Genomic DNA, 20604 nt, shown 5'->3' with positions numbered 1-20604 from the left:
GTTAATTTTATGTGATTTTTTGTTGTTTGACAAATGTTATTGAAGTTTAAAGTTGTTAATTGCTCGAACAAACTAATATGAAAGGAAGTGTCCGACTATAATGACCACTCCATCTTGGAATTACAACAATCGTGTAAATAAAATAACAAATAACATCAATGTTTGTTTAAGCAAATTGATTTCCCTACATCTGTAAATGCTAGCTTAGTGAGTAATTCTACTGTCTTTAATCACCAATATAACAAGTTAATAACATTCTATCATTCCCTAAATATAGAAATTTTACATTTGTACCTAAAGTCTGGAACACTCACTTTTATACCTTAAGTATTTAGACTGTAAACACTAACAGTACGTTTGGTTCACTGTAATGGAATAGGGCTGTAATGGAATAGAGCTGTAATAAGTAATTCAACTGTTTGGTTGAATGGAATGGAATAGAACTGTAATAGTATTCTTATGTTTGGTTGAATGGAATGATGTTGTAATAGCATAAAGAAAAAAACTAAAATGACCGAATACCCTTAGCGAGTTTTTGTTAGGTAGATGATTATTGTTATTGTTATTAAATTTTAATAAGATTATTATTAAAATAATTTAATAAAATAATAAATAATTTAACCATATTTTAACATAATTATTATTAAATATAATTTAATAAAATAATATATAATTTAATAAAATTCTTAATATAATTATTATTATATGAATTAAAAATCATAATATATAATACTATAAAAATAATATATAATCTACTTTATTATTTTTAAACTGCAATACATATTTAATGTGCAAAATATCATTTTTTAATATATGTATAATGATAAATTTAACTCTTAATGTTTACCTATTTTGTTAATTTAACATTTATTCTTTTTTAACTAAATTTGACCTTGAACCTTTTCAAAACAATTGAATTTGACCATCAATCTTCTAAAAGAGTTGAATTATTTATATTGACTAAAACATTAAAATTTTAAGCATGACAACTTTTATGACAAATAACAATTCACAAGTACTTCATGCATTTTTTTAAATTTATGAGCTTTTTATAAATTTGATTTTATTTGAATATTTTATGAATTTTAAATTATTTTTGATGTGTATAAGACAAATAAATTATGTCAAAATAAAGTATATATAAATTATCATACGGGATATCAAATTAATATTTTAACCAACATTTCCATTAAAAAAATCCCTCTTTTTAATACATTAATTATCAAAGTTAACTTAGGAAAAAAATAACTATGAATTGACAAAAGATTTTCAGGTTGAGGGAAAAATTCAAAACCAACGAAACCGATGAAATCCAAAATTTCAGTTTGGTTATTTTAAATTTTGACTTATATAGTCAATTAATTGTCAGGTCTTTTAGGTGATTATCGGTATATTCGATTTTTAATATAAAAATCACACTTACAAATTCATACAAAAGGAAAGATGGTAAAAAGTTTTCTTTGGGAATTTTATGTGCAACAAAATGATAATGATGGTGATGCTCAAATCCTCAATGGACTACTACTAATATGTGATTTTATGATTTCATAATTGCAGAGAACAGATTCGCTAGATAGCAGAAAATTTTCTCAGAATTTAAATAAGAATCTAAGTTATACAATGTAATTTTTCAAATATAAATTGCTCCCTTGTTAACATGGTAAATATGGCTGGAAATAGGACAATGTGAGAGAAAGACAGTCGGATGCCCTTGAAAATTTGAAACAAGATCCTGTATTATCTCATCCATTGAATACACAAAACTTTTCAACGCCACAATTACCCCCACAATCATCCGAGATATCTGTTTGTCGTTCCTTCTTGCTCTCAGCATCAAGTAGCTTTTCTCTAAGTTTCATCACAAGTTCTTCAAGAGCACTTCTATTTTCAGCTAAAAACCTTCTGAAGGCTTCCTTGCCATGGAGTTTCCTGTCGTTGAAACTGTAGAATGCGCCAGACTTTGTAACAAGTTTGTGTTTCGTTGCCAAATCTATGATATCCCTTTCCCGGGATATTCCCTTGCCAAACTCAAGCTCAAATTCAACATTCTTAAATGGAGGGGCAAGCTTGTTCTTCACAATCTTCACAAGAACTTGACTTCCAATAGTCTACAGATTGGACATTTCAAAAACACAATGAGACATAGAACATATACAAGAGTGAGATTTGCTAGATTGCAGATAAAGCTACATGTTTAACTTGCTTGGGAGTGTAAGAGACAGTTCAAAGGACATTTTACCAGGTTGATCAAGAGAGTTTCAACCAAGCTAAGATTAAATAAACAAACCATTTATATGCGTTTACCCACTATACATAAATCCAACCAACAAACTGAATAGGAAAGAAAGGGTGCGAGTTTGATACCTCTTCTCCTTTCTTGACAAGCCATGTTCTCCTTATATTTAGACGCACTGAAGCATAAAACTTCAAGGCATTACCACCGTAGGTAACTTCAGTTGGCCCACCAAATCCAAATGTCGAAAGTTTTGACCTCACCTGATATGTTTAAATAGTTAGTATGTACTAAAAAAATATTATAAGCTACATTTAATTAGCGGTAACAATTTAGCTAGGAAATATTGCACCAATCAAACAGCCAACTAATTAGTGGTTAGAATTATTAATAAAAGCCTTTAAATGGGGTAAAATTCAAAAAGTTGACCGAAGGGCAAAATTCACAATGTACACAGAGTCAGAGACTACAACATTAATCAAACTAATTAGTGGTTAGAATGATTAATAAAGTAAGAAGGAAACTGAAAGAAACAATATGTGAAAAGTACATGTAGGGCTCCAGTTTTTGATACTGCTTGCATTTGAAAATATTCATGTAGAATTGGGGGCCAACCGATGATGCAAGCTGCAAGAATTAGCAATAAGCAAGTGCACAAAATATCTATCTACAAAAGGAAAGAGAGAAGAAAAAGAAATAGTAAGAGTAAACCATGTTAAGAGACATAGTGCAACACCCCTATTTACTGGTATTTACCTTGTCCAAGAAGAACTGGAAGTAAATAGGTGAAAGAATGCTCTCAAGTACAGGAATGCTACTACTAAGGATCATATTTATGCCATTGACATATCTGCCACAAAGACAATAAGATGGCTTTTAAAAGTTGACCCTAGCCTGGGTGAAATTAAAATCTTAAAAATGAATGCATCTTACCCTGATTGGTCTCCAACGCTTTCAAGGGTACCCCATGGAACACAGGTCATTGCAGCCATTTCGGCATCAAATTTAGTTTCCTGGCCATGCACAAAGGTTACTAAAGATTTGGTTATAACCGCTGAAAACTCATCTTGTAAAATAGCAAGACCTTGTAGAATCAATAGAAGCAATGTTGCAAAATGAATTTGTTATGAAGTAAGCAATACCTGCACTTCAGACATATCCACCTGGTCTACAAATTGAGAATCGATGATTTTGGATACACTTTTAGCCAGTTTATCAGATTGTCGAAAAAATTAGATGTGGGTTACTAAAACTCTAAAATCAATTTTCATTAGCAATGTAAGCATGAATCTAAGTTCGTCTATAACTAGAATACACGGGCATGATGTACATCTATATCAATAAATAATACACATGCATGATACTTCAGAAGCTTCAAGATTCCCAAAACCAAGTCATTGATGTAACAAAAGCTAGATGCCTCACACTTATTGGCATGATGTAAACCACCAGCCCAATTTATAGCAATATCACATAACTGATTGTTTAATCTTCTTGCAGCATCTGCCAGCCATGACAATCAATTACAACTGAAAATGCACAAATCAAATTAAGAGAAACAGCCCACCATATCAAAATTTACCTATTGTCCCACCAGTATAAATTTGACAAAATTCAAACAAGTTTTCAAACACAGGGCTGTCTTCTCCAAGATTGTCTGGGAAGAAGAAAATAGAAAAAGATGGAAATCAAACTCCAAACCCATATACATCAGAAAAAGCATAACCTAATCCTTTCTCCACATGATATTTGCATGTTCATTGGAACGGGTAAAATACAGATGACAATTTTGATAGAGAATTTCAAAGAGGGGAAAGAATAAGAAAATAGACAGCGAAGGGAAGAAGACTAACAACAATCGTTGATAATTGATCGGAGCCTCACCGTTCCCACAATCGCTGGGCTCCACTGTGGGAGACGTGCGCATTTCTTTGGAAAGCTCCGCCTTCAACATCGATTTCTCCATATTTTCTAGCACACGTAAATCAGCCACACCCAAAATCCAAAAACAGAGAGTATTCTATGTATTTTATGAAAACCCAATAAGATTTTCGTCTAAATGATGAGTGGAAGTGGGAGGAGATTTTCGTCCGAAATAAAAAAAAAAAAAAGCTATTACGAGAGCCATTGAATAGGCATTCAGCGCCCGACCCTCTGAATGGTTATGCAGCGTTTACGCGTAATAGAGCCCGCACGGAATAGCTATTCAGCGGTCAAATTTCAACCAAACAAACGGGTCACTGTAGCGCGTGGAATAGGGGCGAAATGGAATGGCCATTCCGTCGAACCAAACATGCTGTAAAGGTTTACTGTTCAATTGCACCCATACAATCAGTTCCGCCATGAACAAATAGAGAGCTATCAATATGCTCTCTTACATAACCTATACAAATCTAGAAATATATATAAGTGTGTAGGTTTGCTAACATGTTCGTGATTAAATATAAAGCAACTCACTATAATTCTTAACATGCTAATTACAATGAGTTTCTAAGGATTGTAATTGAGTTAGGAGATTTATTCGGATTTAGTTGCTATTTTTCTAGAAGAATATACTTTAGATTTAATCAAATTGTCATAAATTTTTTACGTAATTTTAAAAGTTATAAAATAATTATTAAATTATTCAAAATTTTAATTTAAATTATTTTTAACGTTCAGCCATGAAACTTAAAGTGACAATTCAATGGCGTTACAATAAATTAATATCTATCGACAATTAAAAATATATACATTAGATTCCATCAATTTAATTATCAATATTAAAAATTAAGAAAGAAAATTATTCATATTTTAATTTGTAAATTTTAGTACTTAAAGTTATTTCATAAAAGAAAATTGAATTGTAAAGGAAGAAAGGAAAGGAGAATTTTCTATGAACGCAAAAATTGTTGAAAATTGGAGGGTTGGGAAATGGATTCACACCTTAATTAATGATTAATTAAAATTCTACAAAAAAAAAATAATGAAAATGGTAAGAACCCTCGTATAGTGCGCTTCTCGATTCTTCCACAGAGCTCAATTGTTGATACCAACCAAAAACTTTTCCTTTTTCAGTTTTATAAAGTCCTTCTCCTTTCTTCCCAAAAGTCTAAGCTTTTTCCTTCTCGTCTTCCTCAATAATTAAGGGCCATTTTCTTCCTCGTTCTCTCAAATAATTTTTTTTTACATTGTCCCTTTGATTTTTCTTGTTTAACTAATTTATCTCTTGAATTTTTCATATAGCTTCAATCTAACATAGTTGGTTGCTTGTTTTCCGAGATTCAACCATGTCTCATATCCTCTCTTTTTTCCTTTCTAATTTGTCTGATTAATACATAATTTATAGCTTTTAAGCTTTGGTATTTCTTGGTTTCTGTTTTTTATTTTTGTTGTTAATTCCTTAACTCAAGCTAACGGGGTAACCAGAGAGAACGAGATCGAGAAAGGGCACAAGCCAGAGCAGCCCACAAAGCCAAAGGTTCCAAAGACGATGGGTTAACCCCTGAGCAACGGCGTGAAAGGTTCCCTCTTTCATTTTTACCTTTCCTTGAATATTTTTAATTGTGTGAATTTTGCGTCTTCGTTTTTTTACTTGTGGCTTTGAGTCGATGGACAGAGATGCAAAGGCATTGCAAGATAAGTTGGCCAAGAAAGCGGCTCAAGCGACGGTTGGATCCGAGCGGCAAAGTGGGATTAAAAACAAGAAATAACAGTGGGAAGTGATTATAGATTGCAGGATAAAAGAGAGTGTGATTATATTAATTGGATTGGGAAAATCGTGTCTTTTGTTTTTCATTTTAACAAACGCTTGGTGTGGATTTGTTTTAAAGTGATTTGCAATGGAATTTGATTTCCTCTTTGAACATCATTATCTAATTGATACTTTCCAATTCTAAACTACAGAAATTCCAGCTGACCATTCAACTAAAAAATTAGCCTTTGAATAAGTTCGATTCAAAATAATATTATGAATCTAAACCCATAAATGTTATAAAAAATTATAAATGAGAAGTAAGATTTTGAAAAATCCTTTTAGCTACATGAGAAAAATTATAAAAAATGGAATGAGCAATGTTGAAATATAGGACCGACAAAAGAGGTAAGACAGCATAAACTGTAATGCTAACATTTACACATTCATTCGTATACTAATGTAAAACCTTATGCTTCCACTACAAGTAAACTATATATAAATCATCAACATGTACCCTGTATCAGATTCTATGCTAGTCAGAGTCAGCAATAACGAGAGAGATGATCAACCACCATAATCGAGAGGGGGCTCGAAAGGGCCGCGAACACTTATCCTTTGGTTCTCATAATCGTGATGCTGCCTTTACCACCTTCGGTACGTATTTTAGTTTTGCCAACAACAAGCTTCCCGGAAAAGGCTGAAGTCGGCAGATCTTCGTTGCTTTGTTTCGGTTTTGACGGTGGGGGTGTTTGGATTCGCTGGTTTATATCCTTGAGGGTCACGTCTCCGTGGAAACCGCAGGGTTTAATGAAAGCAAATGGGTAGGCAATTGAAGATGGCAGTTTAGTGGGAGGACATATGAATGACTTCCTACCTAAATAAGCAAAAACACAATGTTCTTACGTGTTGATTCCACAAATAAGACGTCTCAAAAGCATAACGAACACAAAGGTTACCTTTGAAAACAACATTTTGAGGGGTTTGAGTTGCCTGTTTTTGAACAGCATCGGGGCCAGACTCAGGTTGGGCATTGAAATACTCTATGAACATAGAAACAATGTTGTTAAAAAGTGAATATAACAACTCGTAGAGAAAGACGACAATCATGAAGGCACGGAACAGGAATCATTTACCCGAAATATCGATTTGAATGTCAGATGAGGTGTTAAGGCTCCTGAATCGTATATTATAAGGTAATCAGAATATATTAATATGACGATGAAACGAAAATGTTGAAAATCCATAGAAGCATACATATCATTAGATCTATGAAGCATCTCCGCATCGTTGAAATACTCAGCAAGCCACCCTTCACACAACTGATCTAAGCCCTCATAACTGAAAGCCGATGCATCCTCTGTAAAATGTTGTTACAATTAAAAACCCGAGTATGCATTCGATTCAAGTTGATTATTATTTGTACGAAAACGGAAAACCTGAAAATCCGGCAACCTGCTGAGATGCATCAGGTAAAACCTCTGCCAGCAACTCATCCCTCTCCTAAACATTGAAAGAAGAAACAAATAAACAAAAGCATGTAAATAACACAACAGGAAAGTAACTTGATACCAATCCAACAGAACTCACTCTTGATTTTAGAAACGTCGATGGCATTTCATCACAGAAAAGGGAAGAATCTACTTCGGAAGTGTCAAATTGAAGCACTCTACGTCTTTTAAGTCGAGAAGAGGTCTCCCTCGTAACCTCTGTTTCCTTGCTAGTATCATCTGAAGTTCACAATCTTACTATTACTTTAAAAGAAAGAGAAGAACAGATGTTATAAAAACAAAAGTTTCAAATAAAACGAAGGAAGAAAACTACCATTACAAGTATAATGGTATGAGAGATCACCACATTCCTTAACAGGGGTCGTTTCATTGAACATGTAGGAAAGGTCTTCCTCATTCAAGGTCACCGGAGTCCATACACCTTGGGATGCATCTGTATAGATATTATCCATACATCATTTTGGCTACTTCAAAACTATTAGCTTGAAATCATCATCAACAGAGGCAATAATTTACCAGAATCAGAGTTCTTTTGCACACCATAATTCTCCCCATGCCAATCCCAAGGACTTCTGGTACTGCTACCAATCAAATAATAAACATAAATATACACACACACACACACACATACGCACATGCATGCACGCACACCCACACACATAGCTGAATAATATTCAGGCCAAAGCAGAGAGGCAATGCAAATGGACTTCACAACGAATCATCCAATGCAGTACCTAAAAGTGGAATCCATGTTTAAATCTCACAAGCATTAAGCAAAATCTTACATAGTGTTTACAACAATATAAGTTCGTAACTAAGTCACCAATTCACCAAGATAATCCATCCATCATATTACAAGTCAATTATGAAACAACAGCAAACAGTTAACATTTCCACCTCAAAAGTAAAAATTGAAGCATTGGATCCAATAACAGTGACTCAAACAAGCATCCCATGTAGAATCACAGAAAGGATACAATGTTATTCAGCAGTGATGTTTAAGCTAATAAAAAACCACAAAAAGGGAAAAAAAAAACAAAAAAAAAACACAGTGACCCCCACCATTTTCATCAGAGCCCACACCTTCATTTCACTCTCTCAATTACCCATTTCAGTTACAGTAAAAATCAAAGCAAACCCATTTCTAAACGAAGCATTTAATCCATAAAAAAAATACTTAAAATCAAAGAAAAACACAAGTTCATCCCCAAATGAAATGCTAAAAAAGAAAATACAAAACTCAAAAACAAACATCAGAAACACATGCATTTTAAAACCATAAGAACACGAAATAGAAAAAAGAAATTTACTGATCATTGTTGTAATCCATTTCTTCAGCTTCCCTTTCAAAACTGAACCAAACCAACCCTTTTATTTCCCCCTTTTTTTCTCGGTCTTTACTTCTTCAACAACACCGCCAAAAGTAGCCGTTACACAGAGATCGACATTTTCCTTTTTTCTCTCAGACTTTCACTATTTATCAAAGGCAAAGGGAACGAACCCAACAACACGAATTTCTTTTTTCCTTTTTTGCTTTTGACGAGGGGGGCGTGATACACGGGATATTGGGCTGCGGTTGAATCAGGCGCGTGGTGTTCGGGAATCGACAAAAGCAGCAATGGTATATATACACACAGACGCACAAACACACAAACACTAAGAACAACGTGAGAGAGAAACAAGGGGTGCTGCTCTGTAAGGAAAAGATGGGATCGTGCTTTTAGTTGCGGGGAGAATGAGGTGACTATCATCGGGTAAAGATAAAATGGGACCCTTTATCCTGCCATTAAAATCAATGAAATTTATTGAGTTTTTTATATGTATATAGTATAAATATTTATTTTAGGGTAAATTTACACCAAGGTCACTAAATTATTAATAAATTTATGTTTTAGTCATTTAACTTTAAAATGTTAAAAAATGGTCACCAAACTATTTAGAAGTTTTCGTTTAAGTCATTGAGCTGTTAATTCCTTTTAAAAAGTCCAACTGACGAGCTCCAAGCGACTATTCAATGATCAGTATCTATTGACAAATAGAATAATATAATTTAGACCCAAGTCAATTGAACGGTTGTTGGATATTTGACCCTTATTTGAGAACTTTTGTAAATATTAAGTCATTATATCAACAACCCTTAAAAGGTTAGACCAAATTTAAGTTTTTAACCCCAAAAAGTAATAATAGTTTAGTCACTGAAATAATTTTTTGAATTATTCAATAACTTAAAATAAAAAATTTGAATAATTTAGTGATAATTTTATAATTTTTAAAATTAAATGATTAAAATATAAATTTACTAACAGTTTAGTAATTTTGGGTGTAATTCACCCTTTCTTTTATGCATGCATGTGGACGAATTCTATACTAAATTTGGGTGTTTTGATCGATGAATAACAGATAAAATCAGTGTAATTTTTCATTTATCATTAGTTGGATTTGGAATCGAGATTTTCAATATGTATTTTTATTAAATAAGTATCACTATTCAATATGGTAAGTAGTTAATGAAAACATGTATTTGTTTTATAATTTGTGACTCATAAAATTTATATTTATTATATTTGATTGAGTGGTAATTTAGTAGGAAAAAAATGAAAATATTTTTATTTTAAAATAAAATTATATTATTTTAAGGATATTTTTATTATTTTATATCTTTTATATAAAAATAAAAATATATACATACATGATCAAATTTAAACTCATGCATTAGTTTATTTTTCACTCAAATCATGATTTGTGAATATATCATAATTTAATATGATTTAAAAATTTAAAATTTAAAGCTATAATAATAATTTTATAATAAGAATGAATCACACAATCAAAGTAATAATAATAATTTATTCAGACTTGAAAGACAAAATAAATTTCAGCAGGGCTTATACATAATTTATCATTAAATTAAAGCTGAATTTTTAATTTTTAATATCTGCGAATTGAAAAATCACCCATTTCTTTTATTCAATTTATCTCACCAACCAATTTATTTTTACTAATTGAATTGATTTTGTATTAATTATTTGAAATTTCAAACTTTCAATATGTGTGAGTTTAAAGAAGTTATCAATTTTCAATCTCGTCCTATGAGTTTTTTTTTTCTAGAATTATAATTTTAAATTTTTTTATTTAATTTATAATTCTTTTCATTAATACTATGGGATGTATCTTGCGTTTTCGGACAAATAATTTTAGGACAAATCAGAGAAGAAACAGAATCAACATCACGATGATGAGGAGCACGACGTCCCAACAATGCGACAGATGACGTCAGGACGTGGCTACATGTACTCAACTTAAACCGGATTTCTTCTCCTAGTTAAACTCTACTGTCTTTTTCTAGTTAAACTTTGATTAGTCTAGGAATATTTTAGTCATATTAAGACTTTAATATTAACCTATTTAAAGGTTGTAACCCTGTTTAGAGAGTTAAACAAAATAACTCTTAGGTGAGATTTTATGAAGAGTTTTGGAGAGAGTTTTTTAGATAACTTTTTATTCGGGTTTTGAGTTTTGATCTTTGGATTATTTTCTCCATCTTGTACTCCTTTTCGACTTTTGACAATTTTTAGTGAAGCTTTCTTTACCCGTGGTTTTTATCCTCTTTGAGGGAGTTTTCCATAGTAAAATTTGTGCGTTCGATTTTCTCTACTTTTCTTACTCGTTGTTTAAATGGGTCAATCCCCAACAAATACAGAAGATTAACAAAAAAATAATCACATTCTTTAAAAAAATAAAAAATTATCACGAGATCTCATGAATTTACTCATTTCCATTAGAGATAAATATACAAATTATACATGAATTTTGATCTAATGTGAAATGTCATACATGAATTTTGATTTTGTGTGATTATATATATATAATTTTAACTTGATTCAATTTTTACAAATCATTAACAACATTATTGAATTACCACCCTTATGCGTTGATACATTGCATAGACAAATAACTATATATTAATCCAATATGAAGATAAATGTATGTATTTATTTCTTAAAATGTGTATAATTGAATTAAAATAAAAGTTTTACATATACATATGCACCACAATTTAAGTTTCATTTACGTAATTGCATTAAATTAAATCTCATGTATCAAATTACACATTAGACTAAAATTCATATATAAATTTGATATTTATCCCATCCCAATAAATTAAAATCTCATCAACAATTTACTAACAGGTATTTGATATAGTGATAAATTACATAAAGATAAATTTAAACCTTAAAACTATATTATTAAAATAAATACCTTAAATCTTATACTTTTTTGGTTCCTTGTAAATTAGGTGCATTTGTTCTTTGATTTGGACTAACAGTAGATAATTTAAATTAGAATAATTCTAGATAAAATAAAATAAAAGTATCATCTCTTTTTATTAATAATTCGGGGTTTAATCTCAAGAATTTGTAGTTTACAGTTTCATAATTACAATTAAAAATGTTTACGCGTCGAATCAAACCTAAATCTAGTTCTAAAATAATTTCTAAACTCAAGTTTGGACTTACCTCACCCAAATGGCCCATTTATCTATTTAAAAGATCATACAAATATTTTATATTTAAATTTAACTATAAAATTATTTTTAGTCTCTTTTAAAAATTAAAATTAAATTTAATCTTTTATAGCTTTGATTAAATAAAAAAAATACAGTTTTGGCCCATTTAAAAATTATTTATTCAATTTATATCAATTTCGTCTTAGCCCTCCAATATAAAAAAAGAAAAACTTGTTTCTATTATACCTGAATAATCTTCTTTAGGTATACCATTTACAACCCTCGATATTTAGCTCATTGGTTAAAGGTGTTTATTTTTATGCGCACATTGTGATATCGGATCGTAAGAATTATTTACTAGTGATGTATAGGACGGTAATCAAGTTTTACAATGATGTGTGAGTTGTATCAAAATTGAACAATTAAAAAGAAAAATATCTAGACCTTTCTCTTTGTCTAAGGTTAATGGACCCTTTCAAATGGAAGATCCCTATAGGATATCAATGGATCTTGTCAACTAGACTATCCCCTATAAGGATAACATATGGATAATACAGATTAAAGTTGGTCGAGCCTAATTCTAATTGTTTTATTCTGAAGTAAAGATATTCACATGGCAGTTCACCCTATTCAATTTTTTACAATCGAGAAGTATTCGATTCTCTTTTGGATAGGTTCTGAAAGGAGAAGAAAAGTTGGAACTCCATCCAACGTCTATTATTGAAGTCACCCGATCTTGTAGTACCTATTTTTAGAACGACCAATGTCAAAGTCAAATACACTTCCTGTTTATATTTGAATTTTTTAAATTGACTTATCATATTTGATTATTGAATTTTATAATATAATTGTTAATTATATATATTAAAGGTGTGAAAATGTCATTTTTATTTCACGAATAATTTTAAAAATTAACTTGTCTATTTTTAAAAATATATTTTAAAATATTTTACTATGCTCTTACACTTATCAATGTGTAAATTAAAATTTTTATCAAATAATTTTAAAAATATTAATAGAAATATTATTATTTTTAATTAAGTCGAACTCAATTTTACTTTTTTTTAAAAAGAAAATAAAAGCATACAAATAAATAAATTAAGGTTTTCTTTCATTTTGAAAGTCAACCCCTTGCCCTCTAAATACGTCAAGCCCATATTCTGGACCCACAATGCGGTTCAATAAGGGCACATAGGTTGGCTATGAGGTTATCTTTGACTTTTCCTCTAATTATATCTTACGTGTCACAATTTACAAATTAAAATATAAATTTCAATCCTTTCAAACAAATATATATACATAATTGATTGAGATAGTTGCAAGGAGGCAGTTAGAAAATTCATTTAAGAGGAGAGATGAATCGTGAATTTTGATATTAAAATATAATTTTACCTATATATTATTTTATAATTTTTTAAAAATTTGAAATGATTACGAGACAAAATTATTTTTTTAGGTCAAGATTACTGCCTATTCTTATCTACTCTCTTGTCACAAGTTAATTGACTTGTATTTTCTAGATAAGAAAAGTAAAAGATTAGATTCTAAATTCTGAAAAATACATGAATTTAGAGTATATTTTAATATTTTAATATAAATTTAATTTTTAAATCTATAATATAAGTGTTCCATAATCTAATATATGCATTTCTTTTTTTTTTTAAATGGTATCATAATAAATTTAACTCCTAAAATTTACTTTTTCGTCATTTTGATTTTAAATTTTTTTAAATGAAAAAATTGATCGGAGGATTTTAACAACGTCGATGTAGCAACCTATGTGCTATGTGGTAGTTCATATGCATTTCATTATTGAAGTAGATATTTTTTAAAACCTCTATAACTTTTAATAACATTTATGTATTTCTTATTCTTTTATAAAATATATGTGGGTTGCCATGCGATCTGTCACATTAACATCATTTAAATTTTAACAGTTCAATCAATTTTTTACCACTAAAATAATAATTCAACTAAAATTTAAAAGCTTAAAATCAAAATATTTAAAAAAATTAAGGCCAAAATCACAAAAAGTATAAATGCATCAAATTTCATATAATACTAGAAATTCTATTACACATGTATGGGCATGGAAATCACGAATTTAGAGCAAAAATATGCGTTTAAAAGTAACATACAATAAACAATGCAACGTATGGTTTGAAACTAATTAATCATAATAGCACATGAATTATATACGATATTAAAATAAAAAATAAAATTATGAGTAAAATAAAATTTAAACACATAAATACAACATCTAAATAATACTAAATGCACTACAATTATTTATTATGATTTTGTTATCAATTGTGAGTTAGTATCGAGTTAAATTGTAACACCAATTTAATTAACAGTATTATTAATACTAGGAACTCTATCACATGCATATGTGTGTGGAAAGCATGTATTTAGAACATAGATTTGTGTTTAAAATAACAAACCCTAAACCCTAAATAATAACATATGAAATATATACGATATTAAATTGTAAATAAAACGAAATTTAAATACATGAATACATCATATTAAGATTACTAAATGAGTACAATCATACATCTTAAGTTGGTGTCGAGTTAATTTGTGACACTATCTCAATAATATATACAATTGATGGGTAACACAAACTCAATAAAAGGGTTTTATAAATAGTAAGTATATATACACAAATTTAGTGACAGAAAATTATTTACGTTAAAAATTATTTTTTAAAATTAAGTTTACTCAATAATTATTATTGGTATAGTGGTAAAAAATTGTTTACAAGTCCATTGTGCATGGATTTAATCTCGAGATATGTTAATCATTTTTAACCGTGAGTTTATGATGTTTTCCGTTAAACGGTGATATAAAGAATTATGTAAAATCATATTTATAAATAAATTTAAAATCTTTCTTTCTTTTTGAAACTATATTCCTTTCACGAATGAACAATGAAGTCATGGCCTATAGCGTAATAAATTAAAAAACAATGGTAAGGTACGAAAAATGAAACAAACCTAAACTCACATACTATGGATTAAATATCTAACTTAAAATTGATTAATAAAAAAATTAAATATATATATATATATATATAATGAAATTAATAACATATCATTTAACAAGTGTGTTGACACACCAATGCAATGCAGGGAACATCTTCCCCATGCAAAAATTGCAGGGTCTAATGAAGTTAGTTTCGTTAAGAAAATTCTTAAATATATATATATTAATTATTATTTTTAAATTTTTCGTAAAAAATATATAATAAATTTTTATTAGAAGAGAATATACTTCTACAATGACAATAATATTTATACCAATTGAGATTTAACCGATATATAATAATTGTTAGGCCACTAAAATTAAAAGTGCACATAAAAAATGTGTGGAGATAGATGTTCTTTCTTGCACTGCATCCCTAAGTGAACTTTTTATTTTTATTTTTAAATTTTGTTCCTTTATTATTTTATATTGCTATATATATAATTTTAAAATTAATAATTTGTATTAATATAAAATTTGAAATATTTGTCTATTATGTTGATTTTTTATATTAATATTTTTGGTATGTCGTTATAATCATTTGGCATATCCAATATCGTCTCCCCTTTTTGTATTGCTTCAGACATACGGATCATGTTGGTTATTATTTTATGCCTGCCTTAGCTGTTATGGCACCACATCCTACATATGCCAAACAATCTCACTCTAATCAAGATTAGGTTTTATTAGTAAATTATCTCCTAAATTATATTCTAACTTTTGTATTGCTTTTTAATTTTTATAAATTATTAATTTTGTCTTATTTTACTTAAAATATATGTTTATTCACTGATTAGGACAAATTTGATAATTACTAGTAAAACCTAAAGATTATTTTATATGATTATTGATTTAAATAAAATATTTTTGTAATTTAAAAATATTAATTCGACTGGAATTATTATTAATTAAAAAGTATGCTCACCATAAATAGGATTAGATTAGCTAAAATGCAATGGCATTGGATTAGGCATGGGGCATGTAAATCATTTATTTGATTTAGGCATACATTTTCCTTTTTGTTTCATATTTAGGCATATTATTCTTTGTTTACTTCGATCCAAATTATTGAGCCAAACTTTTAAATCAAACTTCAGCTATAACAACAAAAATTTGACCATAAATTTATCTTTTCTTACAATTTAATTAATATTACTGGAAAACAAAACCGCGGGTTACGTGAAATTCAAAGGTGTTTATTAGTTTTTCATGGCTTATTTTGCAAAAAAAATATAATTGTAATTAGCTATTACAAATAATACATTCGTGAAACAACAGTCGGAACTATTGCATATGATGTATAAATGAAAGTACAATTACAATTAATATATCTATATAATCAGAGGTGGATGCTGGAAAACATTTTAGGGGCCGAAATTAAATTATAAATTCTCGAGGCTAAAAATTAAATTTATTATTATACTAATTTATAATATTATAATTTTGATGGGACCTTAAAAGCAATTTTATCATTTGGGAGCCTGCCCCATGCATTTGCTTGCCCATGACCATAATCAACTGTTACAAGGCACAAACATATCAACTCAACTATCGAAATATATCCTAATCTGAACCGATATAAATGTGATAAGAATACATGTAAACCTGTTCATGGGTCAAGTTATCTGCTTAGTCTTGAAAGTTCGTCCGAAATTTGAGAATATTTGGACAAAAAAAGTAAGTCCATTTAAAATATGAGCTCAAGCCCGAGCTTGACCCTACCATTTTAAGTTTATAATATTTTATATTATATAATTTAGAACACATGAAAAAATAAACTTATACTAAATATATAATACTACTATAATGTGAACATTAAAAAACATTAAGATAACTATATAAAAAATTCAATAAATAAAAATGAATAAAATTATTAAATATTAATACAAAATAAAATAAATATGTTTTAAAAAATTAAAAATAATATAGACAGCCCTAAAATGGGCTTAAGTTAATCTTTTACAAATATGGACAAATTTAAGTAAAATTTTAAATCTATATTTTGGACCGAGCTAAATTTAAAAAAACATAAAATATATTAATATCATACTTAACCTTGACCCGACTCATAATCACCTTTAACTACAGGTGATGGGACTTGAATTTAATCAAAGCTCACGTATGGATAAATACAAATAATGAAACTCTATCTTAAACGCTTAAAATTTTAACACCTTACCCTTTGCCAACACCGCGAATTCCATGTCTATTATTTTCTAAATGGCCGTGTATGTATGTACTGCGTCACCAATCATAAAAAGTTACATCGTCTGAACTTGCTTCCAAGTTCTCATACAGCAATGGTAGGCTACACCAAGCAGCTAAGCAATAGCTATATCACAATAACAGGATTTGTTATGGCAGACAAATAATAATATTAATATTAATATATAACCAAGAACAAGTCAATTACGTGTAGGAAAGTTAGACCAAAAAGCTAATTATCCTTTTTTCCCTTCTTTTTTTAATTTATTTTCATTTTGCCATTAGTTAGGATATAGAAAAGCTGGCGAAATAATCAAAATAAAATGTCACCAAAAAAAAGATCTCTATATAAACACTCACCAATCATCAATGAACACAACAAACACAGGCAAAATGCAGTACCATTTTTCCATATTAGCTTTGCTCTCAATATTTTTCTTCTTCATTAGGGTAGGATTTGCAGACGACAACACTGTTAAATTCGATGAAAACTATGTAATTACATGGGGAAATGATCATGTTTTGTCTTTAAATCAAGACACTGAAATTCAACTCTCAATGGATAAGTCTTCGGGTTATTTACCTTCTTCTCTCACTAAATAATATTATCATTTTTTTTATTTTCCAATATACCCATTTTGCATGCTTTTTAACGTGTTGAAAATTACAGGAGCTGGGTTTGGTTCGAAGCTGAGTTATGGTACTGGGTTTTTTAATATGAGGATGAAGCTACCTGATAAAGATTCAGCTGGAGTTGTCACTGCTTATTACGTAAAAACCATATATATATGATTGTTTAGTTTTCCTTCTTTTTTTTTCCTCTTAATTATTTTACTAATGGGTTGATGGTAATGGTGGCACAGTTAACTTCGAAAGGAAAGAAGCATGGCGAGCTGGATTTTGAGTTCTTAGGGAATAGAGAAGGGAAGCCTATTAGCTTGCAAACCAATGTGTTTGCAGGTGGTGTGGGGAATAGGGAACAAAGGGTTATTCTCTGGTTTGATCCTAGTGCTGATTTTCACAATTATCGAATCCTTTGGAATCAACACCAAATTGTGTATGAATTCATCATCTCTTCCCCTTCTCTCTTTAATTTTTTACTTTACGTTACTTAATCATCATTTTAATATTCTATATTTTTATAATTTTAAAAATTTAAATTAAAATTTTATCATTTTAAAAGGGGTTAAAATATTTACTAATTTAAATTTTAAAAATTTTAGAAAGCTTAAATGAAAAGTTTTCTATTTTAAAAGGACCGACCTCCTGCGAACTCCTAATATACCCCTAATTGAAACTGAGGTGTTAAAAAAATAGATATTGTTTACCTTTTAACATATTTAATCCAATTTTTATATATATTAATACAGTATTTATTCTTTGAGAATTTAATTAAAATATTTTAAATTAATAAATTAATTTATAATTTAAAAATAGTTATTAGAGCCATATATGTTACATGGATAAAGGTGAATTCTCATAAAAGTGCTTGTAATATACTCATTTTATATGTGTTGATTTACAATTGTTTTTTATATTTTATATAAAATATATTAAAAATATTTTAAAATAATATATATTAATTTGTGAAAGGTGATGTTTTTAATCATTTTTAATTGAGTTGGTATCCAGTTAACTTATAATATCATATCAACTCATATTATTTTATGAAAGAGGGAGTTTTAGTCATTTTCTATCTGTGTTAATTTGTGACACCAATTCAATTATTAACATCATCTGAGAACTGAGTTGTATCTATATAGTGGTCAAATTTTTGTTTTAAGTCCTCAACTATGTTTAAATTTGTGATTTATTTCTTATACTTCAATTTGACGTAATTTGATCTTTTATTGTTATAATATCATTTATTAATCTAAATAGTTAACACAATTAAATATTCTGATTAAAATATTAAACAAAGTCTCCTACACAAAATGTCAATGTTAGTAGTGATAAGTGGGAATTAGTTTTTTAAGAAAAACTCACATAAACATTTTAACTAATTTAATTAACATTATTAACAAGTTAGACTAACTAATGATATTATAATAGTTGAGAAATTAAATTATGTTAAATTAAAGTATATAAACTAAATCCTAAAGTTGAGCATATTAGAAGGACCAAAACCACAAATTGACCCTTTCTAACACACACACATATATATATATATATATGTGTATGTATCATGGTCTGGCAATAATAAAAATTGTACCTAAATGTACAGATTCTATGTGGATGACATCCCAATTAGGGTATTCAAAAACAACACAAACATTGGCGTTGGGTACCCATCACAAGCAATGAAAATAGAAGCTAGCTTATGGGATGGAGATAGCTGGGCAACCGATGGTGGCCAAACCAAGATTAATTGGAGCATGGCTCCTTTCAAAGCTCATTTCCAAGGTTTCGATATCAGCGGTTGCCCGAAAACTGACCCCAACAACAACAATAATAATAACGAAGACTGTTTTTTACCCGAACATTGGTGGAATTCGGAGAAATATTGGGCGTTAGACTCGAAACAAAAGACAGACTTAAAAAATGTAAGAAAAAAATATATGAATTATGATTATTGTTCAGACAGGAATCGATATCCAGTGTCTCCTCCGGAATGCCTTATTAATAGCTAGATTACGATGAGGTTTGAGGTTAGAGATGATCGGTTTATGGCCGGAGCTTGATGGGGTGAACTTAAATAGTTGTTGAATAAGTGAAAATAGATGTGATGGGATGAGAATTGAGGGCAATAATGAAAACACAGTAAATTGTTAGTAAGAGAAAAATGTGTATTCATTAAATTGTTATACTATTTATTGTATAATTTTTAGGTTTGGTTACTTTGGTACATTAAGAGTAGGCCCGAATTTAAGTTAATATCTGAATAAATTTAACATTTAATTTAAATAAATAAATTCAGGATACTTCTAATTTTTTTTAAATAATTTCATTCTAAATTCTGATTATATATGTTCTTTTTGATACAATACTTAAAATTATCCATAATCCCTCTATAACGACCCCGTACCCGAGACCATTGCCGGAGTTGAGCACGAGGTGTTAACGTACTTAATTCATTAATTAAATAGCTCAAACAATTTATTTTTAAAATTTCCAGACAAGCTGGCTAACTACGTCACAGTCGCTTAAAAATTCATATCTCGAGTTCCGAAACTAGAAATTAAGATCTGTAAATTTTTCCTGAAACTAGACTCATATATCTATCTACTAATTTTTTTTCTAGAATTTTTGGTCTGGCCAATTAGTACAGTTTATTAGTTAAAGTCTCCCCTGTTTCAGGGTTCGGCTACTCTGACTCCTGTGCACTACGAATCAAATTTATTTCTGTACAGAAATCCAATGACTATTCCGTTTGTTTCACTTAAAAATAAACTCAATAACGAATCCATACATATAAATTGTGAGTCCTAAATATTTTTACACAAATTAT

The 20604-nt window shown here is 29.2% G+C and overlaps 3 protein-coding genes and 1 long non-coding RNA gene across 11 annotated transcripts; 2 read left to right on the top strand and 2 right to left on the bottom strand.

The window, feature by feature from the left end:
• Nucleotides 1-1514: 1514 nt before the first annotated feature.
• LOC108467673 (DNA repair protein recA homolog 3, mitochondrial-like) lies at nt 1515-4669 on the bottom strand. 6 transcript variants are annotated; one of them, XM_053031578.1, is made up of 6 exons: nt 4118-4665; nt 3816-3890; nt 3167-3266; nt 2990-3083; nt 2365-2496; nt 1515-2108 (listed from the first exon to the last, which is right to left on the bottom strand). In XM_053031578.1, the coding sequence occupies exons 1-6, from the start codon at nt 4197-4199 to the stop codon at nt 1743-1745; spliced, it is 849 nt and encodes a 282-aa protein (XP_052887538.1). In that variant the 5' UTR covers nt 4200-4665; the 3' UTR covers nt 1515-1742. The 6 variants fall into 6 exon arrangements, 5 of the variants coding, with proteins under 5 accessions (XP_052887538.1, XP_052887539.1, XP_052887540.1 ...); XM_053031579.1 differs by having other exon boundaries at nt 3167-3246; nt 4087-4663; XM_053031580.1 differs by having other exon boundaries at nt 3167-3246; nt 4118-4136.
• A 392-nt stretch (nt 4670-5061) lies between these two features.
• LOC108470140 (uncharacterized) lies at nt 5062-6078 on the top strand. Its single transcript, XR_001869272.2, has 2 exons — nt 5062-5736; nt 5832-6078. It is a non-coding gene; the product is annotated as an uncharacterized LOC108470140 (long non-coding RNA).
• LOC108470139 (protein XRI1-like) lies at nt 5824-9215 on the bottom strand. 3 transcript variants are annotated; one of them, XM_017771378.2, is made up of 9 exons: nt 8728-9215; nt 7934-7998; nt 7731-7850; nt 7497-7636; nt 7346-7409; nt 7164-7266; nt 7043-7083; nt 6866-6949; nt 5824-6783 (listed from the first exon to the last, which is right to left on the bottom strand). In XM_017771378.2, exons 1-9 carry the CDS (start codon nt 8745-8747, stop codon nt 6518-6520), a joined length of 903 nt encoding a protein of 300 aa, XP_017626867.1. In that variant the 5' UTR covers nt 8748-9215; the 3' UTR covers nt 5824-6517. The 3 variants fall into 3 exon arrangements, with proteins under 3 accessions (XP_017626867.1, XP_017626866.2, XP_017626868.1); XM_017771377.2 differs by having other exon boundaries at nt 7737-7850; XM_017771379.2 differs by having other exon boundaries at nt 7934-7995.
• Nucleotides 9216-17501: 8286 nt separating this feature from the next.
• On the top strand, nt 17502-20098 carry LOC108469278 (xyloglucan endotransglucosylase/hydrolase protein 2-like). The gene is made up of 4 exons (XM_017770175.2): nt 17502-17730; nt 17827-17927; nt 18020-18213; nt 19381-20098. Exons 1-4 carry the CDS (start codon nt 17526-17528, stop codon nt 19784-19786), a joined length of 906 nt encoding a protein of 301 aa, XP_017625664.2. The 5' UTR covers nt 17502-17525; the 3' UTR covers nt 19787-20098.
• Nucleotides 20099-20604: the final 506 nt, after the last annotated feature.

The sequence above is a fragment of the Gossypium arboreum genome, chromosome 8 (genome assembly GCF_025698485.1).
Source record: "Gossypium arboreum isolate Shixiya-1 chromosome 8, ASM2569848v2, whole genome shotgun sequence".
In the NCBI taxonomy this organism is placed as follows: domain Eukaryota; kingdom Viridiplantae; phylum Streptophyta; class Magnoliopsida; order Malvales; family Malvaceae; genus Gossypium; species Gossypium arboreum.
Note: the sequence above shows the minus strand (reverse complement) of the source record. Positions and strands in the feature narration are given on the sequence as shown.

Excerpts from the sequence above, each read along its gene's own strand:
- LOC108467673 (XM_053031578.1), bottom strand. The coding sequence starts at position 4,199 with ATGGAGAAATCGATGTTGAAGGCGGAGCTTTCCAAAGAAATGCGCACG. Across the intron at positions 3,267-3,815 it reads TTATACTGGTGGGACAATAG|TAACCTTTGTGCATGGCCAG; the intron begins GTAAATTTTGAT and ends CCAAATCTTTAG. Across the intron at positions 2,109-2,364 it reads TTGTCAAGAAAGGAGAAGAG|ACTATTGGAAGTCAAGTTCT; the intron begins GTATCAAACTCG and ends TCCAATCTGTAG.
- LOC108470139 (XM_017771378.2), bottom strand. The coding sequence starts at position 8,747 with ATGGATTACAACAATGATCA. Across the intron at positions 7,999-8,727 it reads ATGGATTACAACAATGATCA|CAGTACCAGAAGTCCTTGGG; the intron begins GTAAATTTCTTT and ends TTTGATTGGTAG. Across the intron at positions 6,784-6,865 it reads TCAAAATGTTGTTTTCAAAG|GTAGGAAGTCATTCATATGT; the intron begins GTAACCTTTGTG and ends TTGCTTATTTAG.
- LOC108469278 (XM_017770175.2), top strand. The coding sequence starts at position 17,526 with ATGAACACAACAAACACAGGCAAAATGCAGTACCATTTTTCCATATTA. Across the intron at positions 17,731-17,826 it reads CTCAATGGATAAGTCTTCGG|GAGCTGGGTTTGGTTCGAAG; the intron begins GTTATTTACCTT and ends TGAAAATTACAG. Across the intron at positions 18,214-19,380 it reads TGGAATCAACACCAAATTGT|ATTCTATGTGGATGACATCC; the intron begins GTATGAATTCAT and ends CTAAATGTACAG.